The sequence below is a fragment of the Salvelinus fontinalis genome, chromosome 1 (assembly GCF_029448725.1).
Source record: "Salvelinus fontinalis isolate EN_2023a chromosome 1, ASM2944872v1, whole genome shotgun sequence".
Lineage (NCBI taxonomy): Eukaryota > Metazoa > Chordata > Actinopteri > Salmoniformes > Salmonidae > Salvelinus > Salvelinus fontinalis.
Window position 1 is genome coordinate 56201123 of NC_074665.1, and position 19219 is coordinate 56220341.

A 19219-nucleotide genomic window follows, 5' to 3' on the forward strand; every position below is an offset into this window, starting at 1 on the left:
GAAAGATAACATATGCCAACGTCACACATACATCATGTATATGTATTGAATAACAGTATGGCATATTTTCCCACTAAGGTATCTGAGGAGAAAGAGGAGAACCAGGAGCCTGCAGGGATGAAGCAGGATCCTTTTCCCAGAAAGGAGCTTGAAGAAGAGTTACAACACACCCTGAAGAAAGAGGAGACATTGAGCCAGGAGGAAGTATCCTGCCTGAATCCCCCCAACACAGACTGCCACCAAGCCACACCTGTGCTCCACAGTGATCTGTGTCCACAGCCCGAGTGGAGACATCCCAGCCAGCCACAATCAGACACATTCAACCCTGAGCAAAGGGACCAAGCCGATGGAACCCTCTCTAAGACCCCATATCCACACAACTGGGACAACAACAACAGTAAGCCTAGGTATAGCAGTCTAGCTGACCCAAGCACACCTGACACTCCAGTAGCTAAAGACACAGACAGTCACGGTTATGGACATGGTGGGAGGGTGGGTAAGGTGCTGCCCATGTGTAAGCAGAGCCCACCCCCACTGCAGCTGTACTCTACAGAGCCACTCACAGACAAACAGGACTCCCCCAGTAAAAACAAAGAGATAAATCAGTGTCACGTGCACACGCCAACAGCATACTCCAAGGACAACCTGGGGGTCATGTCACCACTAGCCAAGAAGAAGCTCCTCTCCCAAGTCTGTGAGACAAGTCATTACTCATTCAGTTCCCCTTCTCTTCCTCCTCCCACTCCATCAGCCAGCGTGGGTGATGTAAGCGACAGCTGCGTAGAGGAGGTGGTGAAACTGAGGGAGGACTCCATCCCGGACAGCCCAGAGATGGCTCCTGTCTTCAGGCCTTCTGTCATCCAGCACGCCCAAAGCGTCAAACCCCAGCAAGAGAGGAGCCCTCTGGGGGATCTGTCTGAGCCTTTCACTTGCAGAGTGAGCCACTTCCAGCCCCGGCTCAACCCCCCCTGGCACCCCTACCTCCACAGGACTGAGCACCAGGATGGAGTGGAGAACGCAGGGGAGACACGGATGCAGCAGCACCCCAGTCAGGCACCACCAGGCTTTGCAGGCGACTGCTACTCCTCCCCTCACCTACACAACCTCTACCGGCAGACAGAGAACTGTCTGAGTCAAGAGCGAATGGCCAATTATCCCAACAGAGACAAACAGGGACATTTTATCGGGGAATGTCAGAGCAGCGAGGGCTTCAGCTTAAACAATCCTGACAGAGAAGGGTTGGCTTACAGAGCTCCCAACTTCTCTGAGAGGACACAAACACATGGGGATAGACCATTGGACGAGGAACCCCGAGATTTCAGTATTTCCAAGCCTGTCACTCAAAGAATGTCTTTCACAAAGCCCTCTTTCTGTGGCCTCCCATATCCCATGATGCATCAGAGTTTAGACTATCACCCCAAAGCATGCAGAGTCCTCCCCATGACTATATCTACCCCCAAACAAAACCCAGACCCCCCTCAGCCCTTCTTCAACCCTAAAAGCCACGCTGAGACTGTCAGTGCATCCAGACCCAGTAAGAGAAGCCTGGGGGAACTAGAGAACGAGGGGGTGCCAGACCGCAAGGTGCGAGTGGTGACCCCCATGCACCCCGCCGGCTCTGTCCGCAGGGGCGACCCACAGGGGGAGGAGCTCAAACCAGCTGAACCGGCGCACGCCATCCACCTCCACATTCCCGAGGGCCACACCTACCCTCCACACGCGCCCTTCTACCCAGGGATGTACCCCGGGATGCAGGACGCCCTCCATCACAACCTCCAGTACCTGAAGAGCCAGACAGCTGTGTCCCCCCTGGTCCCTCCACTAGCCTTCCACTCCATGATGCTACAGAGGCAGCTGATGGCCTCACAGCCCAGCCCCCATCACTTTTACAGGCACCCTGGGGGGACGGCCCTGTACGGGGACCTCCTGCACCACCTGTACCCCCTGTCCACCCTTACCCACCCACAGCTGTCCTCCATGCACCCCAGCACCAGACTCTAACAGACAAACCTACATGGAGCTTAATTGTCTCTACCTGGGACAGTGGATCTAGTGTTCTATTATTCAGTAAGCATGACAACACTGGTTAACTGTAGCTGGTGGATTTAGTCAGGCACACAGTTAAATTTTTTTCTATTTTTCGTTTGTTTTGCACTGTGCTGTATCACCACTTAAGTTACCTTGTCTCAATTTGCACTCTGTAGTGTTTGTGTTCACCAACCAGGTCCTTTCTCTCGCTCAACAGTCAGGTTCTTACTATCTTTGAGTGTGGAGGGACAGGAGACAGAGAAAATCCATTGGCATGCATGTCGAGGGACAATCAGATTTGCTGGGTCTCCAAAGGGATGGACTACATCACTGCAATGCAACAACCTCATCCTCCAAATGTGTTCTGGGGATTTTATCAGGTTGAAACACTAAAAAAACATGAGGGGCCTATCTAAAATAGACTCTTTACGCAAAGTTTGCCATTGGAAAAGTTAATGCAGCTGTTAAGCATTAGGCTACTCCACCTTCAATCAAGTTTTTAATATCTTTTTAGAGCTCTCTAGTGTGGTGCTTTGGCCTGTTTCTGTTCATGTATAAGTCAACTACACCTGTATTCTTAGGAATTACTGTGTTAAACCACGGTGCTGTACAAAACCACAAGGTCCTGAGGTATTGTATGTACAGTACCAGTCAAAAATTTGGATACAACTACTCATTACAGGGTTTTTCTTTATTTTTACTATTTTCTACATTGTAGAATAATAGTGAAGACATCAAAACTGAAATAACACATATGGAATCATGTAGTAACCAAAAAAGTGTTAAACAAATCAAAATATGTTTTATTTGAGATTCTTCAAAGTAGCCACCCTTTGCCTTGATGACAGCTTTGCACACTCTTGGCCTTCTCTCAACCAGCTTCAAGAGGTAGTCACATGGAATGCATTTCAATTAACAGGTGTGCCTTGTTAAAAGTTCATTAGTGGAGTTTGAGCCAATCAGTTGTGTTGTGACAAGGTACGGGAGGTATACAAAAGATAGCCCTATTTGGTAAAAGACCAAGTCCATATTATGGCAAGGACAGCTCAAATAAGCAAAGAGAAACGACAGTCCTTCATTACTAAGTAGTCAATCTGGAAAATGTCAAGAACTTTATTCAAATTTCAAGAAAGATTCTTCAAGTGCAGTCGCAAAAACCATCAAGCACTATGATGAAACTGGCTCTAATGCGGACTGCCTCAGGAAAGGATGACCAAGAGTTACCTCTGCTGCAGAGGATAAGTTCATTAGAGTTAACTGCACCTCAAATGAATGCTTCACAGAGTTTAAGTAACAGACACATCTCAACATCAACTGTTCAGAGGAGACTGTGTAAATCAGGCCTTCATGGTCAAATTGCTGCAAAGAAACTACTACTAAAGGACACCAATAAGAAAAGAGACTTATTTGGGTCAAAAAACACAAGCAATGGAGATTAGACCAGTGGAAATGTGTCCTTTGGTCTGATGAGTCCAAATTTGAGATTTTTGGTTCCAACCACTGTATCTTTGTGAGACACAGAGTAGGTGAATGGATGATCTCTGCATGTGTAGTTCCCACCGCAAAGCATGGAGGAGGAGGTGTGATGGTGCTTTTCTGGTGACACTGTCAAGGAACACTTAACCAGCATGGCTACCACAGCATTCTGCAGCGATACTCCATCCCATCTGGTTTGCGCTTAGTGGGACTATCATTTTGTTTTTCCAACAGGACAATGACCCAACACACCTCCAGGCTGTGTAAGGGCTATTTGACCAAGGAGAGTGATAGAATGCTGCATCAGATGACCTGGTCTCCACAATCACCTAACCTCAACCCAATTGAGATGGTTTGGGATGAGTTGGACCGCAGAGTGAAGAAAAAGCAGCGCTCAGCATTTGTGGGAACTCCTTCAAGGCTGTTGAAAAATCATTCCAGGTGAAGCTGGTTGAGAGAATGCCAGGAGTGTGCAAAGCTGTCATCAAGGCAAAGGGTGGCAACTTTGAAGAATCAAAAAAATATATATATTTGTTTAACACTTTTTTGGTTACTACATGATTACATGTGTGTTATTTAATAGTTTTGATGTCTTCAATATTATTCTACAATGTAGAAAATAGTAAAAATAAAGAAAAACCCTTGAATGAGTAGGTGTGTCCAAACTTTTGACTGGTACTGTAGATAAAAGCTCATTTTCATCAGAACACCCAAGCTGTGAAGAAACCACATTTGACGTTTTTCATCAGTTTTTTAAGGCGAGTCGTATCGCTTGTCAGGAACATTCTCTCAAAATGTTTTGTTGAACCCTGAGAGATGGGAAGGTGACCCAGATACATTAATATATTGAACAGAAAGTATTTGTACTACACTTAACATTTGAGTCACTGATGCTGCCTACTGTGACATCTGACAGCACTTATCTTGACACATTGTAGCTCTGAAAAATCATTTATTCTTTCATGTATGGCTGTTTACTCAGCCTCCTTCGTTCAACAGCATACTGTATGATAAATAAAAAATGTGTCTTGTAGATTATTGCTTTGTGAATATGTGCCTTTCTTAATCTTTGATTACTGGTTGCAGCACTACAGTTATAAGGTTCCATTCGATCATCACATTGCAGTGCAAACACATTGGACTGTAATTGTATAGTATCATAGTTAATGTTTAGCAAAGGCATAGTTAAGCACTGGTGTAGAGAATGGCTACTAGAATAGATTTATGTGCCACAGCCAGGCTCAGTGATCAAAAGGAACCCTGTAGCGCCTGAGGACTAATAGCACCTGGTCTGGGTTTACAACCATCATAGCTGTTTTAATGGGTATTTGGGACATATGAAATATAGGTAACACATAGCCGTTTAATTTTGTCTTGAAGCCAATCAGAAGAGATTTAGCAGACACTTAAGATAAACATTCATTTACAATTACATGTTCTGAATGTCATGTTTGCTTCAGCGGCTTTAGTAACTACTGTTTAGGCTCCTTAACATGCAAAACTATTCTCTGGCATCTTTCTCTGTCTGACATCTTCTGTAAATAATAATGTAAATACTGTTGACTTCTGACAGTCTTATCATGTGTTATATGTTGTTATAATCTGTAAATAGTATAAATGCATAAAGCTGCTTACACAATCTAGATGTGTCAAAGGTCACCTTACTATATTAGATCTGAACACTATTTGTAGGACACTTTATTTGCTTGTTTTCCCACATTGTTTCCATACTGTTCATCTTTAACGTGTTTTTGATACGATGTGCCATCTGTTTACCAATCATTTAGCTGGCAAACAAGAAGAAAAACATTTTGTATTATATGATCCTCTGTATATTTAATTAAAATATTTTACTATCAACGAATGTCTTTCTCTCCTTAATTGTGGTGGTACTATATCACAGATGGGTGAGGTTGGAAAATATAACTAATTTTCTAAGAAGATCCATGATGAAATATTGAAATGTCATGTAGACCCAACTACAAAGGTCCAGGTAACTGCCAAAATAAAGGAGACACCAACATAAAGTATCTCAATAGGGCATTGTCACATCACGAGCAGCGAGAAAGTGTCTGGAACTCTATTGGACTCTATCTCCATTTATTTTGAAAGCATTGAAGCATATACACTCTATGAAGTGAAAGTAGGGCTTTTAAAAGCTATGTGCTGCTATGTACAGCTGTCATTCACAAGGGAGAATTGTAACGCATGTCTACATTTACATTGTGTTAGGAAAAAATGTAATTGTGATTATGAATAGTTTTATGACGGGGAAGAGCAGTTGTTGTGAAAGAGCTCTTTGTTTTATTGTGATTTTTTCCTGCGACACCATTCTTTCATGAGAAATTCCATAATTTGGTGTTTTGTTGATGGTGGTGGAAAATGCTGTCTCAGGTGCTGCTCCAGAATCTCCCATACATGTTCAATTCTTTGAGACCACTCTTTCAGAGTCACAGCAATCTCTTCTTCAAGCCATGGTAGCCAAAATAATAGGCAACTGGGCGTTTTTATACATAAAAGTAAGCATGATGGGGTGTTCATTGCTCAATAAACTCAGGAACCACACCTGTGTGTAAGCACTTACTTTCAATATACTTTGTATTGCTCATTTACTCAAGTGTTTCCTTTCTATTGACAGCTACCTGTATTTCAAGGCATATTGCAGGCATTTTGCCAGTGTTGGGTCTAACTCAATGTCTTAAGTCTTAATCACTGTGCAATTTGCTGACAGTATGTCTGGAACGGAAGGTTGCTAATAATTCAAAGGTTCGTGTTCCCATTTATAGTAGTTGTAACATGTTTTCAGTTGAGAGATATTCTAGATCTCTCACCACCACTAAAGGTAGGTCTCTACAAGGTGTCAAAAGGCACTTAAATATTTTGTCTTGCTCATTCAACCTCTGACTGGCACACATACACAATCCATGTCTCAATTGTCTCGAGGCTTAAAAATCCTTCTTTAACCTGTCTCCTCCCCTTCATCAACACTGATTGAAGTGAATTTACAGTTGACATCAATAAGGGATCATAGCTTTCCCCTGGATTTTCAACGTTTTGCTCGCCTGAGGTAGAGTATCTCATGATAAGCTGAAGACCACACTATCTACCTCGGAGAGTTTTCATCTGTATTTTTCATAGATGTCTACATACCACCACAGACCGATGCTGACACTAAGACCGCACTCAATGAGCTGTATTCTGCCATAAGCAAACAGCAAAATGTTCATCCAGAGGCGGCGCTCCTAGTGGCCAGGGACTTTAATGCAGGGAAACTTAAATCCGTTTTACCAAATTTCTATCAGTGTGTTATATTTACAACTAGAGGGATAAAAAACTCTAGACCACCTTTACTCCACACACAGAGACGCATACAAAGCTCTCCCTCACCCTCCATTTGGCAATTCTGACCATAATTATATCCTCCTGATTCCTGAATACAAGCAACAATTAAAGCAGGAAGGACCAGTGACTCGGTCAATAAAAAAAGTGGTCAGACGAAGCAGATGCTAAGCTACAGGACTGTTTTGCTAGCACAGACTGGAATATGTTCCGCGATTCTTCCGATGGCATTGAGGAGTACACCACATCAGTCATTGGCTTCGTCAATAAGTGCATTGATGACGTCGTCCCCACAGTGACCGTACAAGCAAGATGTTGTAGCAAAAAAGTCTTTGTTTGCCAAGGCAACACACCGTCCCTGTATCAGCAGCACACCTTTTTCCCTACTCCCATCCTGCTTCTCCTGTCTGTGGAACAGCTTGTTGTGTTGTGGTCATATACATATAATCGTTCAAAGGGTTTTGGTACCTCTAAACCTGGCAATTTGACTGTTAAACTCATGGGTACACTAGCAATGGCTGCCAGTCTTGACTTGAATGGGAACTGCCATTTATGGATTATATGCCTATGGTTGGTTACAGCTGTCATTTGCCTTTCCCAAATTTCAAAATACAATCGTGCAAAAAACATACAGTTTGGAAAGCAAATTCTGTCATTACTAAATGTGTCAGGTGATAGGTACTTTAACATTTAGGGCTGTCCCAATGGAGAAAAGAATATTGGTTGACCAAGAGGCATCTGTTCTTTCAACCAATCGATTGGTCCCCCGAAAAATTAGGTGTATTTTTCCATATATTCACAAATCCTTTGCTTTTTCATCAAATCAACAATATTCACTGAGCTTGTCTGATGTTTTCAGCACACTGTTTGATTATATAATTAAGACAAACAAATGACTAGAGGAAGTCCGACCAGCAATTGATTTGATTATGCCAGGCCGGGCTCAGACTTGCTGCCCTGTGTTAAAAAAAAAAGAAAAAACAGTGAGTGACTGTGTGACTAGCATCCATTGTGTCTCTCTCCTCCCTGGTGCAGTGACCTCCACAGAACATCAAAATGTTTATCGTGCTATGTTGCTGAACATAATTACAGCCATTTCTAACTGAAAAGTTATGTTATTTGAAATCCCTCATTTGTTTAGGAAAAAGATTCGCTATTCCTTCAACCCTTGCTCTCTTTACGTGGCACATGTATGCATCACATGCACATGACCAATATGGCCTGACCTAAAGCATATCATAATCACATCAATAAATTGGTTATAACAAACTCTGAACACCGTAACACGTGACAGCAAAATGGATGCAGAGGAAGTGACAAATAAACTCGAAACAGGGGAATGTTTACTGGTTGCTCAGGAAATAAAGGGAAAGTCAGATCTGTGGAAGACATTTGACCTATGGAAACTACTGGAGATCAAGAAGAGGAGGGTAAGGAGCAAGCGCTGCGTGCATATTATGTGTGCCAAACAGATGCTGTACAGATTACAATATAAATGTTTTGACTGCTTGGAACAATGTAAAAGACACTAAATAAATTCTAAGCATACCAGAGAGTCTGTTGTAGCATTTTTTTGTCAAGCCTTTATTACAGCAAAGACTAAAAACAGTCTCTTTCATTCGTGAATGCAATTTCTGCTTTATTTATTGTTTAAGCTAATTATCCAAGGCTCACTTTATAGCCATGCGTCCTCTGACACACGACCTGTCAAGCCGCACTGCTAGAGAAGCTGTTCTAATGATAAAAAGCCTTTATTACAGCAAATCAAAGAATTAAAACAGCCACATTTGTGAAATTGTTTCCTTGACATATTGTTGCATGAGGCTTGATGCTCACGGAATCAGCAGGCCATTAAACAAACACTCAAACAGGATCTGTCTTATATATATATATATATATATATATTGATTATTTATAATGCCAGGCACATTTGTAACCCGATTCAGGAAACTGGGCATATTCAGCAAGTCACGACTTCACAGGAGAGCCGTTTGAACGTAAAACATATAAAAATGCATTTTTTTGGCAGAAATGCCTTCTCAAACATGTGAACTTTCATGTGCCTTAATAACAAACTTGCATGCCATCTGTAAACATGTATAAAATTGTTAAATTACGAGTCTTGTTGGTTAAGCCACAGAAAAAGGCAGCAACCATCCCACTAGCCATGATTGGCTGAGATAATGAGTGGGGTGGACATGCCGAGAGATGAGTTCGGGTGGTCTGCTATATAGAACGCTTCTGTCCATTTGAGCTCGTCAGTCTGTGTTGGTAATCCTGTCGAACATGGCTTTTTTTAAATGTATTGTGTAGTGGAGCTGCATAAGTGTTGCTCTCCACTTTCTGGAGGATCAAGTTTTGAAATCAGCTTGCAGGGGTTGCGTGCATTTAAAGGGCAGGTATTGACTGCTATTTAAGTTGACGTGGCAAAGTACCCCGCACCGGGTACTCCCGGCTCTATTTCCTCTAGGAGGTGCATGCAAAGAGTGAACATCTTGCAGTTGATATACTAATCGGATGTCTTTGAAGAGTTGAGAGAGTACTCCTTTCAAATTTTCTTTACCCAACCAGTACACTCAATACAATGGCAATGCTTCTTTAAACTTTTTTTGTTCCAATTGCCCCTTAGCCTCCAGACCTGCCTCTTTATTGTCTGCTACGCTCTTTCAATGTGTTGTGTGTGACAACCTGTGTGAGGATCAACAAAGTTGTTTCTGTTGTTGACTGTCTGGTGATTGTAAACGAGTGTGATGGAAAATGTTATCTTGTGAAGAGACAGCCTTGAAAATGTTCATCTTGTCTTAGTGTCATAATGTAATCCTTGGTTCCTGCCTGTGCTTGGTAAAGATATGAAGGGGGGGCACGACCCCCTCAGGACTATCTGGCAGATTGCCTAGAATAAGTTCTATAAGTTAAGATACAGGAGATGGTGCCAGACATGCCGGAACCAATCCTATGAACTATGCCTATGTAATGTGTCTGTAACCAGTATATAAGAGATCTAATGGGACTGCCCTGAGAGTGCTCCTCACTGACGTTCACTATGGTGCATCAAGTTTGTTGGAACCTTTCCAGTTAACTGTTAATAGACATTGATTCATTTAAGATCGACTTCAAGTGTCCCTGCGTAGATTTTCCACAACAATTTGGCTTCATGAACAAGATTAGTGATTCTGCCTTCATAGTTTTCCAGTGAGGGTCTGCGAGAAAAACCATTGGCACATTTTATGAAGCATGATGGAATTCCCGTCTGGAAATTCCCGTCTGACCAAAAGACGACAGACCAGGCGGTGCCTTCTGCGAGGTGCCCAGGAGGAGACACATCATCCACGAACAATTGAGGGACATGTCTTCTGAATTTCAGTAAGTCAATTTAAATGAATCTGTATAAAAACAAAAATAAATGATAAAACCAATAAAATTAAGGCGAGTAATGCATAAAAGGTACCCATAGTCTTATCTTTATAAGGCTATTCACTAGTATTATGAGAAGACTAGCACGAGGGCGTAACGGTATCATGGAAAGCCCCCACTGACAGCTGTCTGTAGGCATTTACAAGACAAGTGTCTACATGGCCTGCGGCCACTACTAATAGTAAGTGGTGTTATTATACACTGCTCAAAAAAATAAAGGGAACACTTAAACAACACAATGTAACTCCAAGTCAATCACACTTCTGTGAAATCAAACTGTCCACTTAGGAAGCAACACTGATTGACAATAAATTTCACATGCTGTTGTGCAAATGGAATAGACAACAGGTGGAAATTATAGGCAATTAGCAAGACACCTCCAATAAAGGAGTGGTTCTGCAGGTGGTGACCACAGACCACTCCTCAGTTCCTATGCTCAGTTCCTATGCTTCCTGGCTGATGTTTTGGTCACTTTTGAATGCTGGCGGTGCTTTCACTCTAGTGGTAGCATGAGACGGAGTCGACAACCCACACAAGTGGCTCAGGTAGTGCAGCTCATCCAGGATGACACATTAATGCGAGCTGTGGCAAGAAGGTTTGCTGTGTCTGTCAGCGTAGTGTCCAGAGCATGGAGGCGCTACCAGGAGATAGGCCAGTACATCAGGAGACGTGGAGGAGGCCGTAGGAGGGCAACAACCCAGCAGCAGGACCACTACCTCCGCCTTTGTGCAAGGAGGTGCACTGCCAGCGCCCTGCAAAATGACCTCCAGCAGGCCACAAATGTGCATGTGTCTGCTCAAACGGTCAGAAACAGACTCCATGAGGGTGGTATGAGGGCCCGACGTCCACAGGTGGGGGTTGTGCTTACAGCCCAACACCGTGCAGGACGTTTGGCATTTGCCAGAGAACACCAAGATTGGCAAATTTGCCACTGGCGCCCTGTGCTCTTCACAGATGAAAGCAGGTTCACACTGAGCACATGAGCACATGTGACAGACGTGACAGAGTCTGGAGACGCCGTGGAGAACGTTCTTCTGCCTGCAACATCCTCCAGCATGACCGGTTTGGCGGTGGGACAGTCATGGTGTGGGGTGGCATTTCTTTGGGGGGGCCGCACAGCCCTCCATGTGCTCGCCAGAGGTAGCCTGACTGCCATTAGGTACCGAGATGAGCTCCTCAGACCCCTTGTGAGACCATATGCTGGTGCGGTTGGCCCTGGGTTCCTCCTAATGCAAGACAATGCTAGACCTCATGTGGCTGGAGTGTCAGCAGTTCCTGCAAGAGGAAGGCATTGATGCTATGGACTGGCCCGCCCGTTCCCCAGACCTGAATCCAATTGAGCACATCTGGGACATCATGTCTCGCTCCATCCACCAACGCCACGTTGCACCACAGACTGTCCAGGAGTTGGCGGATGATTTAGTCCAGGTCTGGGAGGAGATCCCTCAGGAGACCATCTGCCACCTCATCAGGAGCATACCCAGGCGTTGTAGGGAGGTCATACAGGCACGTGGAGGCCACACACACACTACTGAGCCTCATTTTTACTTGTTTTAAGGACATTACATCAAAGTTGGATCAGCCTGTAGTGTGGTTTTCCACTTTAATTTTGAGTGTGACTCCAAATCCAGACCTCCATGGGTTGACAAATTTGATTTCCATTGATAATTTTTGTGTGATTTTGTTGTCAGCACATTCAACTATGTAAAGAAAAAAGTATTTAATAAGAATATTTCATTCATTCAGATCTAGGATGTGTTATTTTAGTGTTCCCTTTATTTTTTTGAGCAGTGTATATGTATGTGAAAGATACATATGGTGCATAGATGTGCATGGGTAATAAGGGAGATTACCGAGTGTGTTTGGGAATAGCATTAAGTGAATGTGGATGTGAAAGTTGCGTGAGTGTGGAAAGGATGTGTTCATCTAATTTGAATAACAATTAGATTTAAATTTGGATCATAAGAGGATTGAAATTGAGCTATTAACTACAGAGTGAATGAGAGCTATCAGGGGACTAGTTCACATGTGAAAGAGGTGAATTAATACCCCAACCAGTTCTGTGTGAGCTGAGTTTTTCGATCTATAATGTTATCTAGGGTTATCGAGAGATTCCATCCACCGTAGTCTGTGACTACTAGCACGAGCGTTATTGAGCACGGGGTGTTTTATATATATAGAAAGTAGTGGCAAGAAAACCGTTGAAGATACATATGGGGAATAGGATGTAACAATAGAATCATTGAAGATGCACATGGGGGGGGGGGGGGGGGGGGTGTAAATACCTAGGTCCACCACCGCCAGTCGGATCTACAGGTAGAGGATAACATGTCTCAGGATCTCAATCAAGGGTAACATGTCAAAGAGGATAAAATGTCACATTAGTAATGAGGATAACATGTCTCAGAGGGTAACATGACTCATTAGAGATAACGAGGATAACATGACTCATCAGTGGAGTTTGACAGTATAACGTTATGTATGTGGAGATGTAAAAGGAGAAGGTACTATTCCTGAATATGCTGTTACTAGAGAACACTAGTGTAAAGGAAGTATAATGGGTTACTGGAGAAAAAGCAACATATGAAGAGTACAATGGGTTACTAGAGATTTGAAGAAGTAACAATATAAATAATAATAATATACAACTTGCACACCCACACATAGAGGTACGTAAGTGGTGTAAAATGTATTAAGATAAATTAATAGTATAATGGGTTACTAGATTTGATAAAGTAACAATGTATGAATGCATAATGGATTACGAGAGTTTAACTTAATAGGTAGAGACTTAGTTAGGACAGAGCACGCCATCTAGACAGCGCCAGCCCAGGTATTGTGAAAGTTGATCCCAGAAAGAGACTCTAGTCTCGAGAGCTACCTTAAAAAAGGAAGCTCCCTCCAAAGTTTCTCTTCCCTTCTGAATTGGCCGATGTATTTTATAAATTCAGCGCATTACATGTTAATCTTAAAATAATAGACATTTAATAAGTGTGAAGCAGAAAGTGAAAATCCAACAGAAATGTGAATATATAGAGTAACATTGTTAGGGTATACTAAAATCAAAACACTGACTTCCAATATGGAGAAAGGTATCATGTTTGTTTTGTTTTTGAACCTTGCAATGGGGGGGAAAGCAGAACATTGTTTGAGAGTGCAGAAGAAATTGAGAAGGTCATCCTATTGGAAAGAAGGGAGTCCTAGTTGACGGAAACAGATAGGGAGACTCGTAAAAGTAACAAAGTGAATGGTAATATTAGTGGCTTTCAGATAGCACTCTAATAATGCAACGTCTTAGTAATTTGAAGAATAAATATTTCAATATAAGGTCACATGACGAACAGAGGGATTGAGCATTGGGACTGATATTAAATTAGAGGCCGCCATCTGGTGTTTGGGTTGGAGATACGTTTCCTGCAGAACAATAGATAGCAGCCAGTACTAACTGAACTCAAACAGGCTGTAAGGGACACTGTGGAGAAATTTGGGACAGAAGTATGAATAATTGAAGAGACATTTTTGACAATTTCCAACTATTATTACTCAATTCTATAGTTTGGGTAGCACAAATTATTTAAGTAAGAAGGTAATGTCATCTAAATCAATAATCTGTTTCCATTGCATGGAATTGTGCACAGAATTGAAGCAGATTCAAGTATACAGTTGAAGTCGGAAGTTTACATGCACCTTAGCCAAATACATTTAAACTCAGTTTTTCACAATTCCTGACATGAAATCCAAGTAAAAATTCTCTGTCTTAGGTCAGTTAGGATCACCACTTTATCTTAAGTCGGGTAGCCTTCAACAAGATTCCCACAATAAGTTGGGTGAATTTTGGCCCATTCCTCCTGACAGAGCTGGTGTAACTGAGTCAGGTTTGTAGTCCTCCTTGCTCGCACACGCTTTTTCAGTTCTGCCCACAAATTTTCTATAGGCTTGAGGTCAGGGCTTTCTGATGGCCACTCCAATACCTTGGTGTTGTTGTCCTTAAGCCATTTTGCCACAACTTTGGAAGTATGCTTGGGGTCATTGTCCATTTGGAAGACCCATTTACGACCAAGACCCATTTACGACCAAGACATCAATCAGGAAGGTAAAGACCTTCCTGACTGATGTCTTGAGAAGTTTCTTCAATATATCCACATAATTTTCCACCCTCATGATGCCATCTATTTTGTGAAGTGCACCAGCCCCTCCTGCAGCAGAGCACCCCCACAACATGATGCTGCCATGACGCAAATAAACAAAGTCAAAGATGGCTGCGCTCAATGTCTGAAAAATATTAGCTTTAGCCACTTTTCATCATATTATATATCAATGTACTTGTTAGAGTGTATACAAGAACCGGAGCACATGACTTGACAAGTCGTTTACCGTTTTTGACAAATCACAAAGTGAATAAAATGTTTTCACCTCACAGCCTAACCATAACGCGAAAGATAAACAGGGATGAAACCATTTTAGGGTGGTTTGTCGGGGGGTTCATTTAATTTGTGGTGGGTTTTCAAGTCCATGGGTATTAAGGCACAAGACGAGACCCAAATGCAGACACAGGAGGCAGATGGTTGGAGTCAAGTCATACAATGTTTATTAATCCAAGGGTAGGCAAGAGAATGGTCATGGACAGGCAAAAAGGTCAAAACCAGATCAAAGTCCAGGAGGTACAGAGTGGCAGACAGGCTCGTGGTCAAGGCAGGCAGAACACTCAGGCAGGCGGGTACAGAGTCCAGAAACAGGCAAGGGTCAAAACCGGGAGGACTAGAAAAAGGAGAATGCAAAAAGCAGGAGAACGGGGAAACCGCTGGTTGACTTGGAAACATACAAGACGAACTGGCACAGAGAGACAGGAAACACAGGGATAAATACACTGGGGAAAACAAGCAACACCTGAGGGGGCGGAGACAATAACGAGGACAGGTGAAACTGATCAGGGTGTGACAATGGGGGGTAGAAATGGGAGAAGGTATCATGGGGGAATATGACGCAGGAAATATTACTATGATGGGGATTTATCAATAAATGGGGAGCAAACACAAGTTTATAAGCTAAAACCCCTGGAAAGGGGGTCTGAGCTGGCAATCCTGAGGTACCAGAGTTACAATCTGAAGCCATGTTCAAAACAACTGGGAAATCTCAGACTTCCGACTTCAGTGCGTTCAAGACAACCTGAGAACTCGGGAAAAACAAGCTCCGACAGAGATTTTTTTTTTGAACGGTCATCCAACTCGGGAACTCAGGACTTTCCGACCTGAATATCGAGTGAACTATCCCTTATTATAACATCTTTGGTCTGACAGACGCTTACGTGACAACCAGAATGCATTGTATGATGTTAACAAACATGGCACCACACATAGCCGGCAAATATCCGAGCATTAGCTAATCATAATTAGTACAACATTCAAAAAAGGTATTTCACACACATATGTGTTCATTACAATATGCAAGAATCAGAATGCATGATTTGTCATCAGAACTTGAAAACATGTAAATAAAACAGAAACGACAACATCATATACAGAAAGTAAGCCACTTAGTTTGATAGGAACGCACACATGTCCAAAGTCCAATTTGTAAGGAAAACAACCAGGAAGGCAATGCGGCCGCCAGCCAGAAAATGTGCTGGGGGAAAACATTTGGGAAAGGCCTGTTCTGACTAGAGATGCGTAGTGTCTTCATACTTGATCTGGGGAAACACTAGGGAAGTGCTTGGGCTCTCATTGAAGAGAGAAGTTTGTCCGCTCAGTAAAGCCTCAAACATAAATTGTCCGCAACATTGAAATGGGCTACTTCTTATGGAAATTAACAAGGAGGCGGAACACACCTCAATTGAAACTGTTGTTGGAAAATAATTTGAAATTGACAAGTTGAAACATAACCTATAGATAATTAGCAGGCAGCGTGCCTTGGTTTGAGGGCAGAGCGGGTTAACTGTCCTGTTGCGTAACAATCACATTTTGGAACAGTGAGAGCATTCTGACTTCACGCGCATTAAAAACACACGCAGGGGCGACGGTTAGAGATATTTGGAACGCACACGTGATAAGGTTAAAGGGCACACAAATTAAAATTTCTGAATTATCTATTGTCAGAGTTTTGGTTGCACACATGTACATTCTCTAGATAAGAAATGTACTGAACAACCCAATGTAAACCTGATACACAAAATGTTTGAAATATCTTTAAATAATGTCTGAGGTACAGGGAAAGAAACACTCACTTAATGTGGTTGAATGACCTCTGATCTGACTTTCTGGTGAGGCCTGATCACTCTCACTAGAAAGAGTAGAGACATTGGGTGAGATTTAAATGGTCTATGTCAACACTAGTAATTAGGAAGAAGTTTATAATTTATCAATAGTCCTATGTGTGATTCGGCCCACAAGAAGGACAGAGAGAGAGAGCATACCTGTCTCTAGTCTATTTTACTATTCCTTGAATTACCTTATGGGATACAATTAAGTTAAGATGGAGTCATCAAGGGTTGTAATTCTAATTGTATTTGTTATTTTGATTTAACAGGCAGTGTTGTTGTTTTTTTGGGATGCATCAATCACAATGTGAGTCATGTGTCCAAAGGGGGAATTACCAGTCCCCAGAGGCCCTTTGGTAAATGTACAAATAGATTTTCTTCACATGCCTGCCTGTAAAAGGAAAAAAATATGTTGGTAATGGTTGAAAGTTACTCCAAACGGATTGAGGTTTTCCCCACCTCTAGTCTTATATGAAGAAGTGTATCGCTGTTGTTGTGTTGTTTGTTTTTGTCTTGCTTCAATACAAATCTCACAAGATTGGGTCTGCTGGGTGGTCGGGATTCCTTCCTAAGGATTATCCCTCTAGCTCCCTGACCCTGTAACTCTGCGGTGAGATCGCCAAGATAATAGGGGAGTATAAGCCAATTTGAAGGGGGAAAATTGTTTAAAACTGTGTGTTGTTATTCTCTTTGTCATTTGTCTTAGAAATCTGTACTAAGAATATTGGTAGTAGTAATAATTCGTCATACAGTAAATAATTTGTTTGGATTTCCTGAACTAAACTGTTGTTCTGATCTGTTCTCTCTCGAGGTTATGGCAAAGGTGACCACAGATGCTATCTAGATGCATGGAAGGGATAATTCGGACGAGAACAGTGTGAACCTCACCCCCTCCAAACGGCTGATGTAATGGTGATAATGGCATTCACTATGGTCCTTCATCACTTCTACCGTGAAAACTGAGTCCTAGCCAGCAACCTGTAAACAGCATCCAGTCGAAGCTACAGTTGAAGTCGGAAGTTTATATACACTTAGGTTACATACACAAATTTCTTGTTAACAACTATAGTTTTGGCAAGTCGGTTAGGACATCTACTGTGTGCATGACAAGTAATTTTTTAAACAATTGTTTATTAAAGACAGATTATTTCATTTAGAATTCACTGTATCACAATTCCAGTGGGTGAGAAGTGTACATACACTAAGTTGACTGTGCCTTTAAACAGCTTGGAAAATTCCAGAAAATGATGTCATGCCTTTAGAAGTCAATTGGAGGTCTACCTGTGGATGTATTTCAAGGCCTACCTTCAAACTCAGTGCCTCTTTGCTTGACATCATGGGAAAATCAAAAGAAATCAGCCAAGACCTCAGAAAAATAATTGTAGACCTCCAATTTCCAAACGCCTAAAGGTACCACGTTTATCTGTACAAACAATAGTACGCAAGTATAAATACCATGGGACCACGCAGACGTTATACCGCTCAGGAAGGAGACGCGTTCTGTCTCCTAGAGTTGAACGTACTTTGGGCCGAAAAGTGCAAATCAATCCCAGAACAACAGCAAAGGACCTTGTGAAGATGCTGGAGGAAACGGGTACAAAAGTATCTATATCAACAGTAAAACGAGTCCTATATCAACATAACCTGAAAGGCCACTCAGCGAGGAAGAAGCCACTGCTCCAAAACCGCCATAAAATTGCCAGACTACGGTTTGCAACTGCACATGGGGACAAAGATCGTACTTTTTGGAGAAATGTCCTCTGGTCTGATGAAACAAAAATAGAACTGTTTGGCCATAATGACCATCGTTATGTTTGGAGGAAAATGGGGCACGCTTGCAAGCCGAAGAACACCATCCCAACCGTGAAGCACGGGGGTGGCAGCATCATGTTGTGGGGGTGCGTTGCTGCTGGAGGGACTGGTGCACTTCACAAAATAGATGTCATCATGAGGGTGGAAAATTATGTGGATATATTGAAGCAACATCTCAAGACATCAGTCAGGAAGTTAAAGCTTGGTCGCAAATGGGTCTTCAAAATGGACATTGACCACAAGCATACATCCAAAGTTGTGGCAAAATGGCTTAATGACAAAAAAGGCAAGGTATTGGAGTGGCCATCACAAAGCCCTTACCTCAAGCCTATAGAAAATGTGTGGGCAGAACTGAAAAGCGTGTGCGAGCAAGGAGGCCTACAAACCTGACTCAGTTACACCAGCTCTGTCAGGAGGAATGGGCCAAAATTCACCCAATTTATTGTGGGAATCTTGTGGAAGGCTACCCGACACATTTGACCCAAGTTAAACAATTTAAAGGCAATCCTACCAAATACTAATTGAGTGTATGTAAACTTCTGACCCACTGGGAATGTGATGAAATGCATAAAAGCTCAAATAAATCATTCTCTCAACTATTATTCTGACATTTCACATTCTTAAAATAAAGTGGTGATCCTAACTGACCTAAAACAGGGAATTTTTACTCGGATTACATGTGAGGAATTGTGGAAAAACTGAGTTTAAATGTATTTGGCTAAGGTGTATGTAAACTTCCGACTTCAACTGTATCAACTGCCTTTTCTCTCATACATTTTCTCTCAGGAGTGAAATATGAGTCCACGTGGAGTGAGAATGTAGAGAGATCCCATCCAAACTTCTCTCATGCTGCTGGTTTACTGGTAGGAAAACGGACAAGACATAATGGACTGTAAA

At 42.3% G+C, this 19219-nt stretch overlaps 1 protein-coding gene across 2 annotated transcripts in view; it reads left to right on the forward strand.

Moving 5' to 3' along the window:
* LOC129858223 (AT-rich interactive domain-containing protein 5B-like) overlaps nucleotides 1-5364 on the forward strand; it is a 72780-nt gene extending 67416 nt beyond the window's left edge. For both annotated transcript variants that reach the window (XM_055927276.1, XM_055927283.1), the window contains exon 10: nucleotides 79-5364. In XM_055927276.1, the coding sequence (XP_055783251.1) occupies nucleotides 79-2001 (1923 nt within the window). In that variant the 3' untranslated portion in view covers nucleotides 2002-5364. The remainder of the gene's footprint in view (nucleotides 1-78) is intronic.
* Nucleotides 5365-19219: the final 13855 nt, after the last annotated feature.